The sequence below is a fragment of the Artemia franciscana genome, chromosome 16, assembly GCF_032884065.1.
Source record: "Artemia franciscana chromosome 16, ASM3288406v1, whole genome shotgun sequence".
Taxonomy (NCBI): domain Eukaryota; kingdom Metazoa; phylum Arthropoda; class Branchiopoda; order Anostraca; family Artemiidae; genus Artemia; species Artemia franciscana.
The window spans coordinates 13903129-13921806 of NC_088878.1; the positions used below are offsets into that span (position 1 = coordinate 13903129).

The 18678-nt window shown below is 33.5% G+C and overlaps 1 protein-coding gene across 1 annotated transcript in view; it reads right to left on the reverse strand.

Moving 5' to 3' along the window:
- LOC136037100 (uncharacterized) overlaps window positions 1-18678 on the reverse strand; it is a 66760-nt gene that overhangs the window by 15724 nt on the left and 32358 nt on the right. Inside the window, exons 6-8 of the mRNA XM_065719554.1 lie at window positions 15216-15361; window positions 13097-13223; window positions 9911-10061 (exon numbers count right to left, since the gene is read on the reverse strand). Of these exons, the coding sequence (XP_065575626.1) occupies window positions 9911-10061; window positions 13097-13223; window positions 15216-15361 (424 nt within the window). The remainder of the gene's footprint in view (window positions 1-9910; window positions 10062-13096; window positions 13224-15215; window positions 15362-18678) is intronic.

Below are 18678 nucleotides of genomic sequence, written 5' to 3' on the forward strand. Positions count from 1 at the left end.
GTTGATGGTGATTACTAATCGAACATTCCCTGTGTCCCCGTCGTCATTTATGTATCCCCCTGTGCCCCCGGCGTCCCCGTTGTAGTTGTGTCCCTGTGTCCTGGTCGTCATTTATATTCCCTGTGTCCCGGTATCCCAGTCTGTAATCTCTCTTTGAGTGTCCCGGTCGTCATTTATATTCCTTCTGTCCCGGTCGTCATTTGTGTCCCGGTGTCTCGGTCTGTAATTTCTCTTTGAGTGTCCCGGTCATCATTTATATTCCCTGTGTCCCGGTCGTCATTTGTGTCCCGGTGTCCCGGTCCGTAGTGTCATCTTATAATGACGTCATATACAAAGCATAATATACTTATAATGACTTCAAATGCAAACCCACAAACAAACAAACATGCATATATACAACTTATTTTTATATATATAGATACAGTTTCTTCTTTAGTTTTTTTTCTTTTTTAGTTTTTTCTTTTTTTAGTTTTTTCTTTTTATTGATTTGTTTTCTTCAATTTGTCAATGTTCATTCTAACATTGAAACTTGGAAAAATCTTTACGTGCCAAGCATGCTAAAGCTCCAACAATTTATATTAAACCTCAAAATATGGGGTATCTGTTTTAAGGTTTTCGAATTACTTTAATCTATTGTCAAAATATATTGAAATATTTGTGCAATTCCCGTTTTTTTAGTTTTTTCTTTTTTTTAGTTTTTTATCTTTTTTATTTTTTTACGTTTTTTCTTTTTAGGTTTTTTCTTTTTTTAATTTTTTTAATTTTTTTATTTTTTTTAGTTTTTTCTTTTAGTTTTCTTTTTTAGTTTTTTACCATTTTTCTTTTTTCGAATTACTTTAATCTATTGTCAAAATATTTCGAAATATTTATGCAATTCCCAGTTTTTACATTTTAATTTGTTTTCTTTTATATATATAGAAGATATAATCTGGCGTAACAGACATAACACACAGACAACTAATCTATATATATAAAAATAAGTTGTCTGTCTGTGTGTCTGTCTGTCAGGTGACGTCATGTTTCTGTGTCGACTGACGTCATGAAGTTAGTTGTCGTCATTTTTGCTATGACGGTGACGTTATTAATGGTATTTAAGACATGCGTTCACGGAAAAATGTTTAATTGTAAAATGACTGAAGAACCTACAATGGCAACAGCCGAGGAAGCTGCTCAAAGAGTCTATGCCAAAAAACTTGCTGCTGATAGAGAAAGTAAGAAAAGAAAGCGTGCCGAGGAATCACAAGAACAGCAAGAAAACAGGCTTGCGGCTAAAGAACGCAAAACCGCGCAGTTAGATGAAAATCCACCTGGAAAGCGAGAGTCAAAACATATCAAAACTGAAAATGATAGCGATGATGATTGGGTTTGGGATTTTGACTTGGATAAGGTCATCAATGCCTACCAGATTTAAGTTAAAAAACAAAGGTTCGGCGATATGTACTTCATAGTGACGCTGAAAAATAAAGAAGAAAAAAAAATGAAAAAATGTAAAAAACTAAAAAAAACTAAAAAGAAAAAACACTCAAAGATAAATTACAGACCGGGACACAAATGACGACCGACACAGAGGGAATATAAATGACGACCGGGAACCTCAAAGAAAAATTACAGACTGGGACACCCGGACACAAATCACGACCGGGAATATAAATGACGACCGGGACGCAGGGACACAACTACAACGGGGACGCCGGGGGCACAGGCGGGATATATAATTGACGACTGAGACACAGGGATTGTTTGAATAGAAATTACAGACCGGGACACCGGGACACAAATGACGACCGGGACACTGGGACACAGGGAATATAAATGACGACCGGGACACTCAAAGAGAAAATACAAACTGGGACACCAGGACACAAATGACGACCGGGACACAGGGAATATAAATGCTATTTAGATGCACAGACAATGGGACAGCGAAGAATGTTGTATATTCGCATGTTTTACGTAGTTAAAAATATATATTTATATCTATCTCTATTCACAGGTGGGACACAGGGACACAGCTACAATGGCGCGTAACTAATATGGCGCGTAACGACTTACGCGCGCGGGGGGGCTTGGGGGGGCGCGAAGCGCCCCACCAACTAGGTGTTCAAAACAAGTCCGATTTCTAACAATGATATCTGCTAAGATTCAACTTTTTGATTTCTTTTTTAAGGCTTTTGAATTGTTGTAATCCCTTGTTAAAATCTATACGAATATTTTTGCAATTATCAGACACAAGGCCCCAGCACTTGGCACGCGACAGGCTTCTATATATAGATTCTCATTGTCGCTTGACTTCTAACTGCAGACAATTTGCTGTCTTTTCACATTGATTTCTTTTCAAAGATATTTGATTAGTAAAGCAAGACCGATTTCTAGTAACGATATTTTACTAAGCTTCACACTTTCGGTTTCCTTCTTTAAGTTTTTTGAATTGTTGTAATCCCTTTTTAAAATCTATACAAACATTTTTACAACTACCAGTTCTTTGCTCTTTACGCAATTCTATGTCGTTTCACACTGAATCTTTTCAAAGATATTCGATTATTAAATCATGTCCGACTTCTAACAACGATTTCTATTAAGATTCAAACTTTTAGTTTCCTTTTTTAAGTTTTTTGAACTGTTGTAATCCCTTGCTAAAATATAAAAAAAATATTTTTGCAATTACCAGTTTTTGCTTTTTACGCAATTCAATGTCTTTTAATACTGTTTCTTTTCAAAGATATTTGATTATTAACGCAAGTCCAAAATCTAACAACGATTTTTACTAGACTTCAAACTCTTTTTTAAGGTTTTTTAAGGTTATATACAAATATTTTTGCAATTACCAGTTTTTTGCTTTTTACGCAATTCAATGTCTCTTCACACTGTTTCTTTTCAAAGATATTTGATTATTATAGCAAGTCCATTTCTAACAACGATTTCTCTTAAGCTTCGAACTTTCAGTTTTCTTTTTTAAGGTTTTTGAACTGTTGTAATCCCTTGCTAAAACATATACAAATATATTTGTAATTACCATTTTTTGCTCTTTACGCAATTCAATGTCTTTTAATACTGTTTCGTTATTCGATTATTATAGCAAGTCCAATTTCTAACAACGATTTTCTCTAGGCTTCAAACTTTTAGTTTTCTCTTTCAAGGTTTATGAACTGCTGTAATCCCTTGCTAAAATATATACAAATATTTTGCAATTACCAGTTTTTTGTTCTTTACGCAATTCAATGTCTTTTAATACTGGATCTTTGCAAAAATATTCAATTATTAAAGCAAGTCCAACTTCTAACAACGATTTGTAATAAGCTTCGAACTTTCAGTTTTCTTTTTTAAGGTTTTTGAATTGTTGTAACCTCTTGTCAAAATATCGAATCATCATTTGTAATAATTGCATTGGTTTTTTGGCCTTCCTACTAACATTATATAAACAAATACAACGTAGAAACAATAGGGAAAGTTTTTTCAAGACAATGGAAATTATTTATGTAGATATTTCGGCCCTATGTCCAAGGGCCGTCTTCAGCACAATACAATACTATATATATATATATAAAAGAACTTACATCAAATTGTGAGAACTAAAACTGAATATAAAAACACTTATTAAAACAATTTTTTTAAAAATATAGCCCTAGCATCCTTACTTCAGCGAAGTTCAACCAGGACTGGCGAAAAGAATGAAATGAAGAAATATAAACTCATTCAAACTAAAGAGAATAAAATGATTAGATGCAATTTCTTAAAGCTAATCTTGCTTGTTTAGCAGCCTGTCTCAAAGGCCTTTTCGTAGTTGGTTCAGTACTATTATAAATTGGTTTAGTAAAATATTTTGTTAGATCATTTTTAATTAAATTTGAGTATAAAGAATTTAGTGAGTATTCCCCCAAGTCCCTGTTCAAAGAAATATTTTTATTTATTTTGAGATTAATTTCAATTGATTCTCGAACCACCTGTTTTATTCCCAAATCATTACTAATGAGTGAAGAGTTTTCAAAAAGTATCATGTGGGACGGATTATTAAATATATGCCAACCTAGAGCAGAATCAAAGGAATTGTTGGAACCATTTGAAGTTAAGGCCTTGTCTATGTCATTTTTATGCTGTTGTAACCTTTTGTCTAGATTCTGATGGGTCCTGCCGACATAGTATTTTCCGCAATCACAGGGTATTTGATAGACCCCTCTTTGGCGAGTAACTGGGGTCTTATCTTTACCCGAATTTAAGAAATTGATGATTTTAAAATTATTAGTAAAAACTACGTACAGATTATTTTTTGTGCAAATATTTTTTAATTTTGTTGTAATCTTTGGGATATACGGAAGATAGACAATATTTGAGGGCTTTTCAATAGCCTCACATTGTGAAGTATCTTCTTCGATTTTACAAGAATGTCTTTTTATTCTACGGCTAATTATTTTATTTACAAAAGGAATGGGGTATCCATTACCAAAAAGAATATCTCTGATAAAATTTATTTCTGCATTTATATATGAATTGGAGCAAATATTTAGGGCACGATCAATGAGGGAAATTACAACTGCTCTTTTAACTTGTGGGGGGTGATTTGAATTAAAGTGAAGATATCTGTTGTTTTGTGTTGGCTTTCGATATATAGTAAAATCCAGTTTATCAGCATTACGAATAATTAATACATCTAAAAACGGTAGTTTATTTTCAATTTCAACTTCAAGGGTGAACTGCAAATTTCGGTCATAAGTGTTAAGATGATCTAAGAAGCCCCGAAGTTCAGCTTCACCATAATTCCAAAGTGAAATTACGTCATCCATATAACGACCCCAATAGACGTGTTTTAGAAAATAAGAATTCAATGCCCAATTCTCAAGATTCTCGACGTAAATATTTGCTAGTAGCCCGGATAAAGGTGCCCCCATGGGTAATCCATTTTTTTGCTGATAAAAAGAATCGCGAAATTGAAAATACATAGAAAACTTATTACAAATTTTAACAAGAGTCATTAAAACTTCACAATCAATTCCTGTCGCTGAAGTCTCGATCAAGTGGTAATTTTCTTCTATTTTGTTTTTTAATAATTCCTCTGAAATAGTTACATCTATATTTGTATACATGGAAACAATGTCGAAACTACTAACTATTGTGTTTTCTGAAATAATTGTGTTGTTAAGTTTTTTAATCAAATCTGCCGAGTTATGAATATAGGAATTTTGAGAATACAATAAAGGTTTGAAAGCTGCACAAAGCCATTTTCCAATATTGGCAGCGGGAGCTTTAGTACAAGCTACAATAGGTCTTAAGGGAATACCCTGTTTATGTATTTTTGGTAAACCGTAGAGTTTAGGACAGAAACTACCACGGGGAAAAAATTTATTGTATAGTTGTGGGGTGATTTTACCATTTTGTTTTAGCTGCTTTAATTCATTTATAATATTATTAGTGAACTGATCAGTAGGATCATGAGTTATTGTTTGATATGTAATTGTGTCATTTAAATGCGAAAAAATTTTGTTGTCATAGTCTGTTGTATTCATGACAACAAGTGAATTGCTTTTGTCTGCTTTAGTTATTATAATAGAAGGATCTTTTCGGAGATTAGATAGTATTTTTATGTCATGCAAATTTTCCGGTGTGGAATTAGTAGGAGGCTTAAACTTTTTTTGGCTATTATAGAGGATATTTATTAGACCAGATCTAACTTCATCCGGGTTAGAGACAGAAGGATAGTGTTTATGCAAAGCGGACTCTAGAGAGGAAACTATATCTGCCACAGGAACCTGTTTCGGTAGAAAAGAAAATTTTGGACCTTTTTCTAGTGTTTCGATTTCCTGGGGTTCCAATGTTTTAGAAGAGAGGTTAACGATAGCAGGCCCAGGAGTGAATCTTGGAGAATAAATACGGTTTCTCATCGAAGATTCATTTCGTAAGCCCTCTAATTTTTTATAGAGGCGTTCCTTGGACAAACGAAAATCGTGGCTAAACAAATTCCTTTCTAATCTAACAACTTGAGCAAAATCAACGGTGGACAGGTTTTCCAGCAAAAAAGTTTCCAACGATTTTCTCTCTGAAGAAATAATATGTCGTTTCTGTTTTTTGTCCTTAATAATATGGACTAGGGTTTTTAACTGTAGTGTATGGGCAAATTGCGCTTCTTTTCGGGTATTTAAATGTAATTTATATCTTAAAGACTTGGGAATAAGGTTTTCCTTTCTACAGGATTCTAAAAATTTTTGTTGATTGATAATATTAGCATGTTTTTTACCTAGACTAATAAAGTAAAAGATATCATAGGTCAACTGCTCCCCATAAGCTATATGTCCAAGGGCCCTATGTCCAAGGGCCGTCTTCAGCACAATACAATACTATATATATATATAAAAGAACTTACATCAAATTGTGAGAATTAAAACTGAATATAAAAACACTTATTAAAACAATTTTTTTTAAAATATAGCCCTAGCATCCTTACTTCAGCGAAGTTCAACCAGGACTGGCGAAAAGAATGAAATGAAGAAATATAAACTCATTCAAACTAAAGAGAATAAAATGATTAGATGCAATTTCTTAAAGCTAATCTTGCTTGTTTAGCAGCCTGTCTCAAAGGCCTTTTCGTAGTTGGTTCAGTACTATTATAAATTGGTTTAGTAAAATATTTTGTTAGATCATTTTTAATTAAATTTGAGTATAAAGAATTTAGTGAGTATTCCCCCAAGTCCCTGTTCAAAGAAATATTTTTATTTATTTTGAGATTAATTTCAATTGATTCTCGAACCACCTGTTTTATTCCCAAATCATTACTAATGAGTGAAGAGTTTTCAAAAAGTATCATGTGGGACGGATTATTAAATATATGCCAACCTAGAGCAGAATCAAAGGAATTGTTGGAACCATTTGAAGTTAAGGCCTTGTCTATGTCATTTTTATGCTGTTGTAACCTTTTGTCTAGATTCTGATGGGTCCTGCCGACATAGTATTTTCCGCAATCACAGGGTATTTGATAGACCCCTCTTTGGCGAGTAACTGGGGTCTTATCTTTACCCGAATTTAAGAAATTGATGATTTTAAAATTATTAGTAAAAACTACGTACAGATTATTTTTTGTGCAAATATTTTTTAATTTTGTTGTAATCTTTGGGATATACGGAAGATAGACAATATTTGAGGGCTTTTCAATAGCCTCACATTGTGAAGTATCTTCTTCGATTTTACAAGAATGTCTTTTTATTCTACGGCTAATTATTTTATTTACAAAAGGAATGGGGTATCCATTACCAAAAAGAATATCTCTGATAAAATTTATTTCTGCATTTATATATGAATTGGAGCAAATATTTAGGGCACGATCAATGAGGGAAATTACAACTGCTCTTTTAACTTGTGGGGGGTGATTTGAATTAAAGTGAAGATATCTGTTGTTTTGTGTTGGCTTTCGATATATAGTAAAATCCAGTTTATCAGCATTACGAATAATTAATACATCTAAAAACGGTAGTTTATTTTCAATTTCAACTTCAAGGGTGAACTGCAAATTTCGGTCATAAGTGTTAAGATGATCTAAGAAGCCCCGAAGTTCAGCTTCCCCATAATTCCAAAGTGAAATTACGTCATCCATATAACGACCCCAATAGACGTGTTTTAGAAAATAAGAATTCAATGCCCAATTCTCAAGATTCTCGACGTAAATATTTGCTAGTAGCCCGGATAAAGGTGCCCCCATGGGTAATCCATTTTTTTGCTGATAAAAAGAATCGCGAAATTGAAAATACATAGAAAACTTATTACAAATTTTAACAAGAGTCATTAAAACTTCACAATCAATTCCTGTCGCTGAAGTCTCGATCAAGTGGTAATTTTCTTCTATTTTGTTTTTTAATAATTCCTCTGAAATAGTTACATCTATATTTGTATACATAGAAACAATGTCGAAACTACTAACTATTGTGTTTTCTGAAATAATTGTGTTGCTAAGTTTTTTAATCAAATCTGCCGAGTTATGAATATAGGAATTTAGAGAATACAATAAAGGTTTGAAAGCTGCACAAAGCCATTTTCCAATATTGGCAGCGGGAGCTTTAGTACAAGCTACAATAGGTCTTAAGGGAATACCCTGTTTATGTATTTTTGGTAAACCGTAGAGTTTAGGACAGAAACTACCACGGGGAAAAAATTTATTGTATAGTTGTGGGGTGATTTTACCATTTTGTTTTAGCTGCTTTAATTCATTTATAATATTATTAGTGAACTGATCAGTAGGATCATGAGTTATTGTTTGATATGTAATTGTGTCATTTAAATGCGAAAAAATTTTGTTGTCATAGTCTGTTGTATTCATGACAACAAGTGAATTGCTTTTGTCTGCTTTAGTTATTATAATAGAAGGATCTTTTCGGAGATTAGATAGTATTTTTATGTCATGCAAATTTTCCGGTGTGGAATTAGTAGGAGGCTTAAACTTTTTTTGGCTATTATAGAGGATATTTATTAGACCAGATCTAACTTCATCCGGGTTAGAGACAGAAGGATAGTGTTTATGCAAAGCGGACTCTAGAGAGGAAACTATATCTGCCACAGGAACCTGTTTCGGTAGAAAAGAAAATTTTGGACCTTTTTCTAGTGTTTCGATTTCCTGGGGTTCCAATGTTTTAGAAGAGAGGTTAACGATAGCAGGCCCAGGAGTGAATCTTGGAGAATAAATACGGTTTCTCATCGAAGATTCATTTCGTAAGCCCTCTAATTTTTTATAGAGGCGTTCCTTGGACAAACGAAAATCGTGGCTAAACAAATTCCTTTCTAATCTAACAACTTGAGCAAAATCAACGGTGGACAGGTTTTCCAGCAAAAAAGTTTCCAACGATTTTCTCTCTGAAGAAATAATATGTCGTTTCTGTTTTTTGTCCTTAATAATATGGACTAGGGTTTTTAACTGTAGTGTATGGGCAAATTGCGCTTCTTTTCGGGTATTTAAATGTAATTTATATCTTAAAGACTTGGGAATAAGGTTTTCCTTTCTACAGGATTCTAAAAATTTTTGTTGATTGATAATATTAGCATGTTTTTTACCTAGACTAATAAAGTAAAAGATATCATAGGTCAACTGCTCCCCATAAGCTAGACGAAAATAGCGACGAAGACCACACTGCCTTTCCATAACAAACAAATACAACGTAGAAACAATAGGGAAAGTTTTTTCAAGACAATGGAAATTATTTATGTAGATATTTCGATAGTTGCGTTCAAACCTGTAAGCTTAATCACTTAGCGAGTGGATTTTATTTTACAAAAAAAAACTAAGTTGAAAATTTAGATAGAGAAAGAAAGAAAGAAAGAAAGAAAGAGAAGAGAGAGAAAGAGAGAGAGAGAGAGAGAGAGAGAGGGCAATGGAGAAAAAAGTCGATTTTTGTGATTTGTGTTTTTCTTTGTTTATTTTATTTCATTTTCATGTAATGTCAATTATTTAAAAGAAAATTTTCCTCTTATTTTGTATTCACATGGCCACAGGGCTTTTAGCGCAATAAAATGTACTTATTATCATTCCTTCCCAGTGCAGATAAAAATTCTAAAATTAAATTGCGCTATTTGTTCTGAATTTTTAAATAATTAGTAATCGAACACAAGGATATTGTTTAAATTTGCATGTGGGTGGGGGGCGGAGAGTCTACAAAAATTTCTCAGAAAAAGGGCTTTTCAAAGCCATTTTTTTGCCAGGAAATAAGACTTTTCTTCAAACATAGAAGAATTCGACATTTTTCACCAAGGGGGTACTTTTTGTCTACCAAGGGAGTCTATCGCTATCCCTTTTGTCTCTCTAAACAAAAAGCTTAGCAAGTGAGCCATTGCCAGTAGACTTTATCTAAAAATGAGTTTTGAGGACGGTAATCTGTGGCTGGGTTGAGTTGTGTGGGGCTAAACTGCCCTGATTAAGTTGAATGAACACATATTTACTAACAAGCATCTATAAGCTCCAGAATGGTTTGAACGAGTTCTGATTTTTCCTCCACAAACTGGGAATATTGTGGTTCGAGAAGAAAAGAAGATGTCAACAACGAAGTAAACATTTCGCCGCTTTCCAAACACTGGGTAACACTACCCCGAATAGCCTGAAACAATTGCATGCATCAAAACATATAAGAAGTAGTGTATTTTGCATAAGATAAGACACACATTACAAATTTCTTTTTTGATACTTCTAATTAACAGCCCACAGCGTAATAGCCAAAAAATTAAATAAAAATAAAATATAAAAACATTCAGTAAATAGAAAGACAGAATAACCAAGATAATTACAAAGCTTATAAAGATCTAGAGCAGATCTATTTAAGGCTAAAACCAGTTAACTCAAAATAAAGAGTTATAGAGTCTGGCCAGTGAGTTCTAACTGCAATTAAATAAAAAAAAAACAATTTTTTTTTAACTGAAAGTAAGGAGCGATATTAAAACTTAAAACGAACTCCGTGTATGAAAGGGGCTGTTCCCTTCTCAACGCCCCGCTCTTTACACTAAGGTTTGACTCTTTCTCTCAATTCTACTTTATTAAACATTAAAAACTTTTGCGTATAGAGCGGGGCGTTGAGAAGGGAACATCCAATTTCATACACGGAGTAATTTCTGTTCGTTTTTGAATTAATGCATGTTTCATTTTGGCTCTCCGCACATAAATTATTAAAATGAAATTTGCATATTAATTCTTTTTTTTTGGCTAAATGGCTTTCTCTTAGTTTTGATCAGACAATTTTGAGAAATAAGGGGTGGGGAAGGAGGCCTAGTTGCCCTCCAATTTTCGGTTACTTTAAAAGGCAACAAGAACTTTTAATTTTTAACGAACGTTTTTATTAGTAAAAAGTATACGTAAACTAAGGATTAACTTACGTAACAAACTTCTATATTATTATATTTTTATTATGTATATGAGGGGGTTTGTCCCCTCGTTAATACCTCGCTCTTTACACTATAGTTTAAGTTTTGATCCAATTCTTTAAGAATGACCCCTGAATCAGGAGGGACGTAGAATAAATAGTTGAAAGTACTAAAAATACTTTAGCATAAAGAACAAGGTATTTAGGAGGAGAACAGCCCCTCATGTGCGTAATATTCTCTGTTCGTTTTAAGTTTTAATGCTACTCCTTACTTTCAGTTGAAAAAAACTTTTTCATGTTTATTTTTTCATTGTTTTTTTTTATAGTAATGCTAGAAAATCCTGCGCCATTTTCATTGAATTCTCTTCCCCCATGACATATTCCTCCAATGAAAGATCCTCCCATATAGCCCCCTCCACTCAACCCCCTCCCCAAATCAAAAAAATCCCCCTGAAAACGTCTGTACACTTCCCAATAACCATTACTGTAGGTAAACACTGGTCAAAGTTTGTAACTTGCAGCCCCTCCCCCGGGGACTTTGAGGGAGTAAGTCATCCCCAAAGACATAGTTATTATGGTTTTCGACTATACCAAACAAAATGGATATCTCAAAATTTTGATCCATTGACTTTAGAAAAAAATAAGTGTAGGAGGGGGCCTAGGTGCCCTCCAATTTTTTTGGTCACTTAAAAGGGCACTAGAACTTTTCGTTTCCGTCAGGATGAGCCCTCTTGCGACATTCTAGGACCACTTGGTCGATACGATGATCCCTGGAAAAAAACAAAAACAAAAAAGACAAACAAATAAACACGCACCCGTGATCTGCCTTCTGGCAAAAAATATGAAATTCCACATTTTTGTAGATAGGAGCTTGAAATTTTTGCAATAGGGTTCTCTGATACACTGAATACGATGGTTTTCGTTAATTTATTAGTGATTTTCGTTAAGATTCTATGACTTTTAGGGGGTGTTTCCCCCTATCTTTTCCTGCAACTGTATCTGTATCGTAGTAGTAGTAGTATGTCACGTATGCCATGTTTTATGCAAAACCTTTGGAGCGAAATTTCTATAACACCTACGTGTCTCCGATTTGTCTAACTGATCATTAGGATGCTATCTAGGCATCGATTTATTATACCGTTCAGTTTCTTTCCAAATAAAAAAGCGTTTTTTTTTTTACCAGAATGTTAATGCCACTTAACCTGAACAATCAAGAAAAACTGGCACCAGAAAACTTTCCACATTTGATTTAGCTATGTAATTTTCGAGATTAATATTAAGAGAGTGGTAGTAATTTCTCCCTCTTCCTCCTCTTTAAAAAAATCCAGCCTATGCTCATATTTTGTTGATCAATGACTGCATATATTTGCACAGATGCACTTTTGAAGATATGGCCTACTGATCACTACATCTTATTGAAATGTGGGTCAGACTGTGTAAAAGTGAATGACCGAAAGGCCCAAGGTGAGGCCATGAGGCCCTTGTCTTTTCAAACCCCTATCTCAAAATCCACGAATATAAGCATAATTTACCCTATTTTATTTCACAAAGATTCAGAAACCGTTTAGTCAATGGTGCATCCTCTCCATCTCCACCATCCTTTGGTTAACAGCGGCCAAGAGAACAGCTCATTAGGTAAAAATTGCATTACTCGGTCTCAAACCCTTTTGTAAACAGTATATATCTGCTATTTCCAAATCCCTTCAGCTAAGAGTACATATATTCCACCTCTGTCACCCTTTTTGTCAATGGTAAGTACGCTCCGTCCACCACTTTCGTCAGTCATAAATGTCCCGGTCTCTAGCAACTTTTGGTAAAATTCTCTTAGGCCATATCTCCCACTGTCTCCACTTTGGCAGACAATATGTGAAACCATTGGCCATTTTCCTTTGGTAAACAGTACGAACTCTCTGTATCCGAACCTATCTTGCAAACCAATTTTTCAAAAAATTGCTAATCACAAATCTGAGGCACGTATCGCAACAAAGAAAAAAAAATTTGTAATGACTGAAGACCGTTAATGAGCATAAATTACCGTAAATAAGGGTTAGGCATTTCTATACGACAAAAGAGGCCCCAAGACCACCTTCAAAGACGGAAGGGACTTAAGTCAAGTAAGTCGACTTTTCACGATTTATTTTACAAAATTTAATTCTACTCGCAGCACAAACATTTTCCAGGTCATTTTTTATTCTATTGACTTGTCATTAAGCAAAAACTTTCTTGGAATAATAGTTTAAAAATTTGACACTGAAACAATTTAAGTCGAAAGTTATTACCTGAACAACATCTTTATTTTTCTCCAAAGGCTCCAACAAACAGGGTATAGCGACCAAAACTTTCCTTTCGTACTGATTAAGCAATTTTTCGGGTGTATTTTTCATTCTTAGCATCGGTATTGAATGTCTATAAGAAGACTAGATGCAATTAGACAGTTTTTTAGCCTAAACAGGTGGTTAATACAAATTTAAATAGAAAAGTTCATAATTTAAGAAAACTTGGTAGGATCAAACTGTTTATAGCTTGTATACTTAATCAATAGAAACTTAGATTATGTCTAATGTAAAAGCGGATGCTTTTTGCTGATTTTAGCCTCAAAACGTTTAGCTCAGTTCATTGTCAGAAGAAAAATAAGCTGAGGTCCAAGCTTGAGTAAAAAAAAAAAAGATAAGAAATACGATAATAGAATTTACAGCCCCTAACAGCAGTACTGATCTCCGTTTCATGGCCCTTCAGCCAGGAAGTGCAGTGAGAGGTGGGGGCCACCAATCCTGTTATTTCACACACCCTTCCTGTTTACTTTCCCTAGATATCTCAAGGTACCGATTTAGAGCTGGGCCGGCACTGGCTGAACTCACAGAGTCACGCTACTGATCCCTGTTCCAAACCAAACAACCAGCGACACAGGACTCAAACGCCTGTCCTCACAGAAAAAGAAATTTCAAGTCTAGCATGCTAAACACTCAACAATTTAGTACTTAACGTAAAGAGTCAAGTACCAGGCTTGAGTACTAGAGACTAAAGGAAGAATTACCAACAAGAAAACGTTTTATGACTTCATAATTTCCTGCGCATGTTATGCATTCATTTCGCATCGACAATAAGAGGGGCTATTATGAAGAATAAAAGGAAGTCTAGTCCCATTAGACTCTGTGCATCGTACTCTGCAAACAAAGTTGCACCACTATGAATTCACGATAAATTATAATAGTCAACGCGACAGTAAACTGCAGCTGAAAAAAGTTTATTTTCAAAATACAGATAGTTGCTCAGAAATTACCTGGCAATGTTCCAGACATATCAACACTGCAAGATTAATGGTCTTTGATTTCAAATTGGTGTTTTCAGCTTTGGGTACGTTAGAATTTGAGTTTGTCTAATGGCTCTCTATACTCCTTGAGTTTAATGCAAATTACTATTTGTCTTGATTAAGCTGTTGGTCGATCCTAGTCTTGAAAGCCTACGATACCTAAGACAAAGAAGAAAATACCAACATTTTTACAAGAGCTACTAAATTCTATGAAATAGTAGCATCATAAAAAAGACCAAACTAAAAAAAAAAGCTAATTCTTTGACTGCAACATTTTGACTAATACGAGTCAAAACTTGTTAGGGGAATACTTCGAGGGCATTCCACCAAGTACCAAGTGGTTCTAAGATAGAAATATGCAAAAAGAGGATAAAAAACACTGAAATACTTTTGACATTCGACATGAGAGACTAAATATATAGATATAAAAACCTGTTAGAAAAACAATCCAGGAAAGTTAGAAAAGTCGATGGAATCTATGGCAGCAAATAATTTGAATTATCTACTTGATCCATTAAATACACACTACCAATCTATTATGCAAATCAATACATTATTATAACTATTAATCTTTAAAAAGAGAGCTAAATAAAACATTTAAAAAAAGCATCTTTCAACAGGTTATTTTTACTTTTACAGTTCTTTTGATCTTTGCAATAGCTATCACAATTATGTTACAGGAGATGAATAATTGGCAAAATTGTGAGATACAAAATAAAAAAGCTAAGGTCATTTTAAACAGCCTTGGCTTTTGGATTTCTGTTGTTTAAATAATATCCTTACAAAATGATATAATAAATTAGTCCTTCTGGAGGATTATTTAAGCTCTTCATTTTATTTTGTTTCTGTAACTATTTTATACAATTCTTTATATAATTATTTAAACTTGTCATTTTTTAGTATTCGTGGAGTTACGGATAAATTTTCTAGTCTTACCTATCTTTTTAAAAGTACAAGGAATTTTTAGAATTTAGATGTTCACTCGCATTTCCATCCTTTTGGTGGAATTCCTAATGAGTGAAACATGCTACAGTAGCAAAAATTACAGTTTTTTTTTCAAAATCGAGAAGGATAAAAATAAAACTGACCTTTGTAGCAAATTAACGAGGCTGATAATCAGATCTAACTCTTCATCTGAAAAGGGCTTTGAAGTCATATTTTCCAGAAAAACAAAAACTTTCAAAATTGCTTTTATACCGTTTATCTGCATTGCAATTTCACTCAAATTTTCATCCTAAAAAGAAAAGAACGAATAATCCCTCTTCACTGAAAATCCCATTAAAATGTTAATTTAGATATGGCACCTGCTGAAAAGCATCTTTGAAGACGTGCAATGCTAGTTTAAGACTCATTTCAGTTCAATAATCCAGGACCTTCATCATTGATAGTCCTGGACTTGGATTAACAGATTGTCTACGAAAATGCATATTTCTAACCCAGATTCCTACACGCAATCATTTTTGGTCTTTCCAAAAACCATTCCAACAAAAAAAGCTGAATAGACTTTTTTTTTCTTGGAATAGCTTTTTTTAATAATAGTAGAAAAAATATAATAATAATATTAAAGAATAATTTAATAGATAGTATGAAGAATAATATAATAATAATATGAAGAAAATAATAATAGAAAAAATATAATAATATTCTTGGGATAGCTTTTTCTTGGAATAGCTTTTTTTCTAATAAAAACAGTGTAATGAAGACGCAATTTTAAGCAGTGTCCTTTTATGCCAAAGCATTGGTTATCCAACCACAATGATGTCAAAACATACGAATATTTAAGGAAAGTGTTTGTTATGTAATGTATTAGGTGTTGTACTGTTTATTATCCGACGACACACAAAATCAGTTGTTTGTAGTTCCTCCATCTCGCTGTTGCTCATTTATTATTATATTATAAGTTCTTTTTATCTTGGAAACCTAATATTAAATCAATACTTTTCAACCATAAACAGGTATAATCAATAACATAACCACAATCAATTTTAAAGTGAGCTTGGTCTATCCATTGTCACAATAATCTCTGGATTGACACTAACATTTCTGTAAATTTCACAGTATTTATAAATTTGCTTACCAACAGTATGTTTGGTAAGTGGAATCGGTAGTGGAATCATTCAATTTGATGTTTATACTATTTAAAAGGGGATACCAACAAAAGTGAGACAAAAAGTGAACAATGTCTGAAAATTTGTTAAAATTCAAAATAGAATCAAAGCATGGCAATTTTCACTTCTATTTCAACTGAGAGTATGATTAATATTTATATTTTAAAATTTTTTCGTAAAGACAGGGTGGTTTAAGGAGCGGCAGTTTCCTCCATATGTACGAAAATTTGTTGTTTTTAAGTTTTAAAATCGCTCTTTACTTTTACTTTAAAAAAAACTGTAAAAGATACTGTGAAAAGTTATAAAAGTTAAAACTAATTACTATCTCTGAAACATCTGTACTTCCTTTAAAATATTTGAAATGCCACAACTTGATTTAAACGTAATAATTTAAGTTTTTCAATGGGAAAGGGATCAATACACACATCTTATTCCAGGAGACATCCTCGCCCTTTCTTTCACTGTGTAGTTAAACCTAAGAATATAATCATTTACTTCGCACTTGAATCATTTCGGTAACAAAAACGGAGCTGTAACCCAATCAGCTTGTATTTTGCATGTTTATTCTAAATATATTCAATCAAATGAATACAGCTTAGGGGATATTGATCTGTAGAACTCCCCTAAGGATTTAATTTTTGGGAGTTCGGGCAATTCTCTCCCAGAAAAGGATGCAGTAACCTACCTCTTACCAGTTATTCTGCAATTACGGCAAACTGTTAAACCTCTTGAATTACATTTTGTATATAATAATCTTTCATTTTGTTTGTACTGCTTACATGTTTAGGAAAAAAGACCCCCTTCACTTCCCAAGCAAAATTTCCAAAAATTTCCCATCCAAAATTTCTAAGCCAATTAGCTATCTCAGAATTTATCGAAATAATATATTTACCGTAGTTTGCCAAAATAGTTTGCCATAGGTGCAACACAAAATGGTACAAACAGGCACTTCATGACGACTTCTTTTGTTACTTGAAGAAGGTACTAGATTTTAAATTATCAAACAGTTGTCAAACAGTTCGTGGTAACGAACTGTAGTAAGGAGCGACCCGGCTCAATTATAAACGCAACTCTAAAAAAACGAAATTTTGATGCTAAAAGATACATCAAAAGAATCGAATTTTCATGCTGATTTTAAATATATAAATTTCATAAAATTTAGTCTTTGCCATCAAAAGTTCAGAGCCTGAGAAAATTTGCCTTATTTTAGAAAATAGGGGAAACACCCCCTAAAAGTCATAGAATCTAAACGAAAATCACACCATCGCATTCAGCGTATCAGAGAACCCTATAGCAATAATTTCAAGCTCCTATGTACAAAAATTTGGAATTTTGTATTTTTTTGCCAGAAGACAATCACGGGTCCGTGTTTATTTGTTTTTTTTCCCCAGGGGTCATCGTATCGACCAAATGGTCCTAGAATGTCGCAAGAGGGCTCATTCTAACGGAAATGAAAAATTCTAGTGCCCTTTTTAAGTGACCAAAAAATTGGAGGGCACCTAGGCCCCCTCCCACGCTCATTTTTTTCCCAAAGTCAACGGATCAAAATTTTGAGATAGTTATTTTGTTCCGCATAGTCGAAAATCCCAATCACTATGTCTTTGGGGATGACTTACTCCCCCACAGTCCCTGGGGGAGGGGCTGCAAGCTACAAACTTTGAACAGTGTTTACATACAGTAATGGTTATTGGGAAGTGTACAGACGTTTTCAGGGGATTTTTTTGGTTTGGGGTTGGGGTTGAGGGAGGGGGCTATGTGGGAGGATCTTTCCTTGGAGGAATATGTCATGGGGGAAGAGAAATTCAATGAAAAGGGCGCGGGATTTTCTGGCATTACTATAAAAAAAAACAATAAAAAAAACATGAAAAAGTTTTTCAATTGAAAGTAAGGAGTAGCATTAAAACTTAAAACGAACAGAGATTATTACGCATATGAGGGGTTCTAAAAAACTAAATACTTTAGCATAAAGAGCGAGGTATTTAGGAGGAGATAAATACCTCGCTCTTTATGCTAAAGTATTTTTAGTAATTTCAACAATTTATTCTACGGCCTTTCTGATTCAGGGGTCATTCTTAAAGAATTGGGACAAAACTTAAGATTTAGTGTAAAGAGCTAGGTATTAACGAGGGGACAAACCCCCTCATATACATAATAAAACAGAAGAATATAAAAGTTTGTTACGTAAGTTAATTCTTAAGTTACGTATATTTTTTACTAATAAAAACGTTCGTTAGAAATTAAAAGTTCTAGTTGCCTTTTTATGTAACCGAAAAATTGGAGGGCAACTAGGCCTCCTTCCCCACCCCTTATTTCTCAAAATCGTCTGATCAAAACTAAGACAAAGCCATTTAGCCAAAAAAAGAATTAATATGCAAATTTCATTTTAATAATTTATGAGCCGAGAGCCAAAATCAAAAACGTTCAGAAATTAAATAAAAAAAAA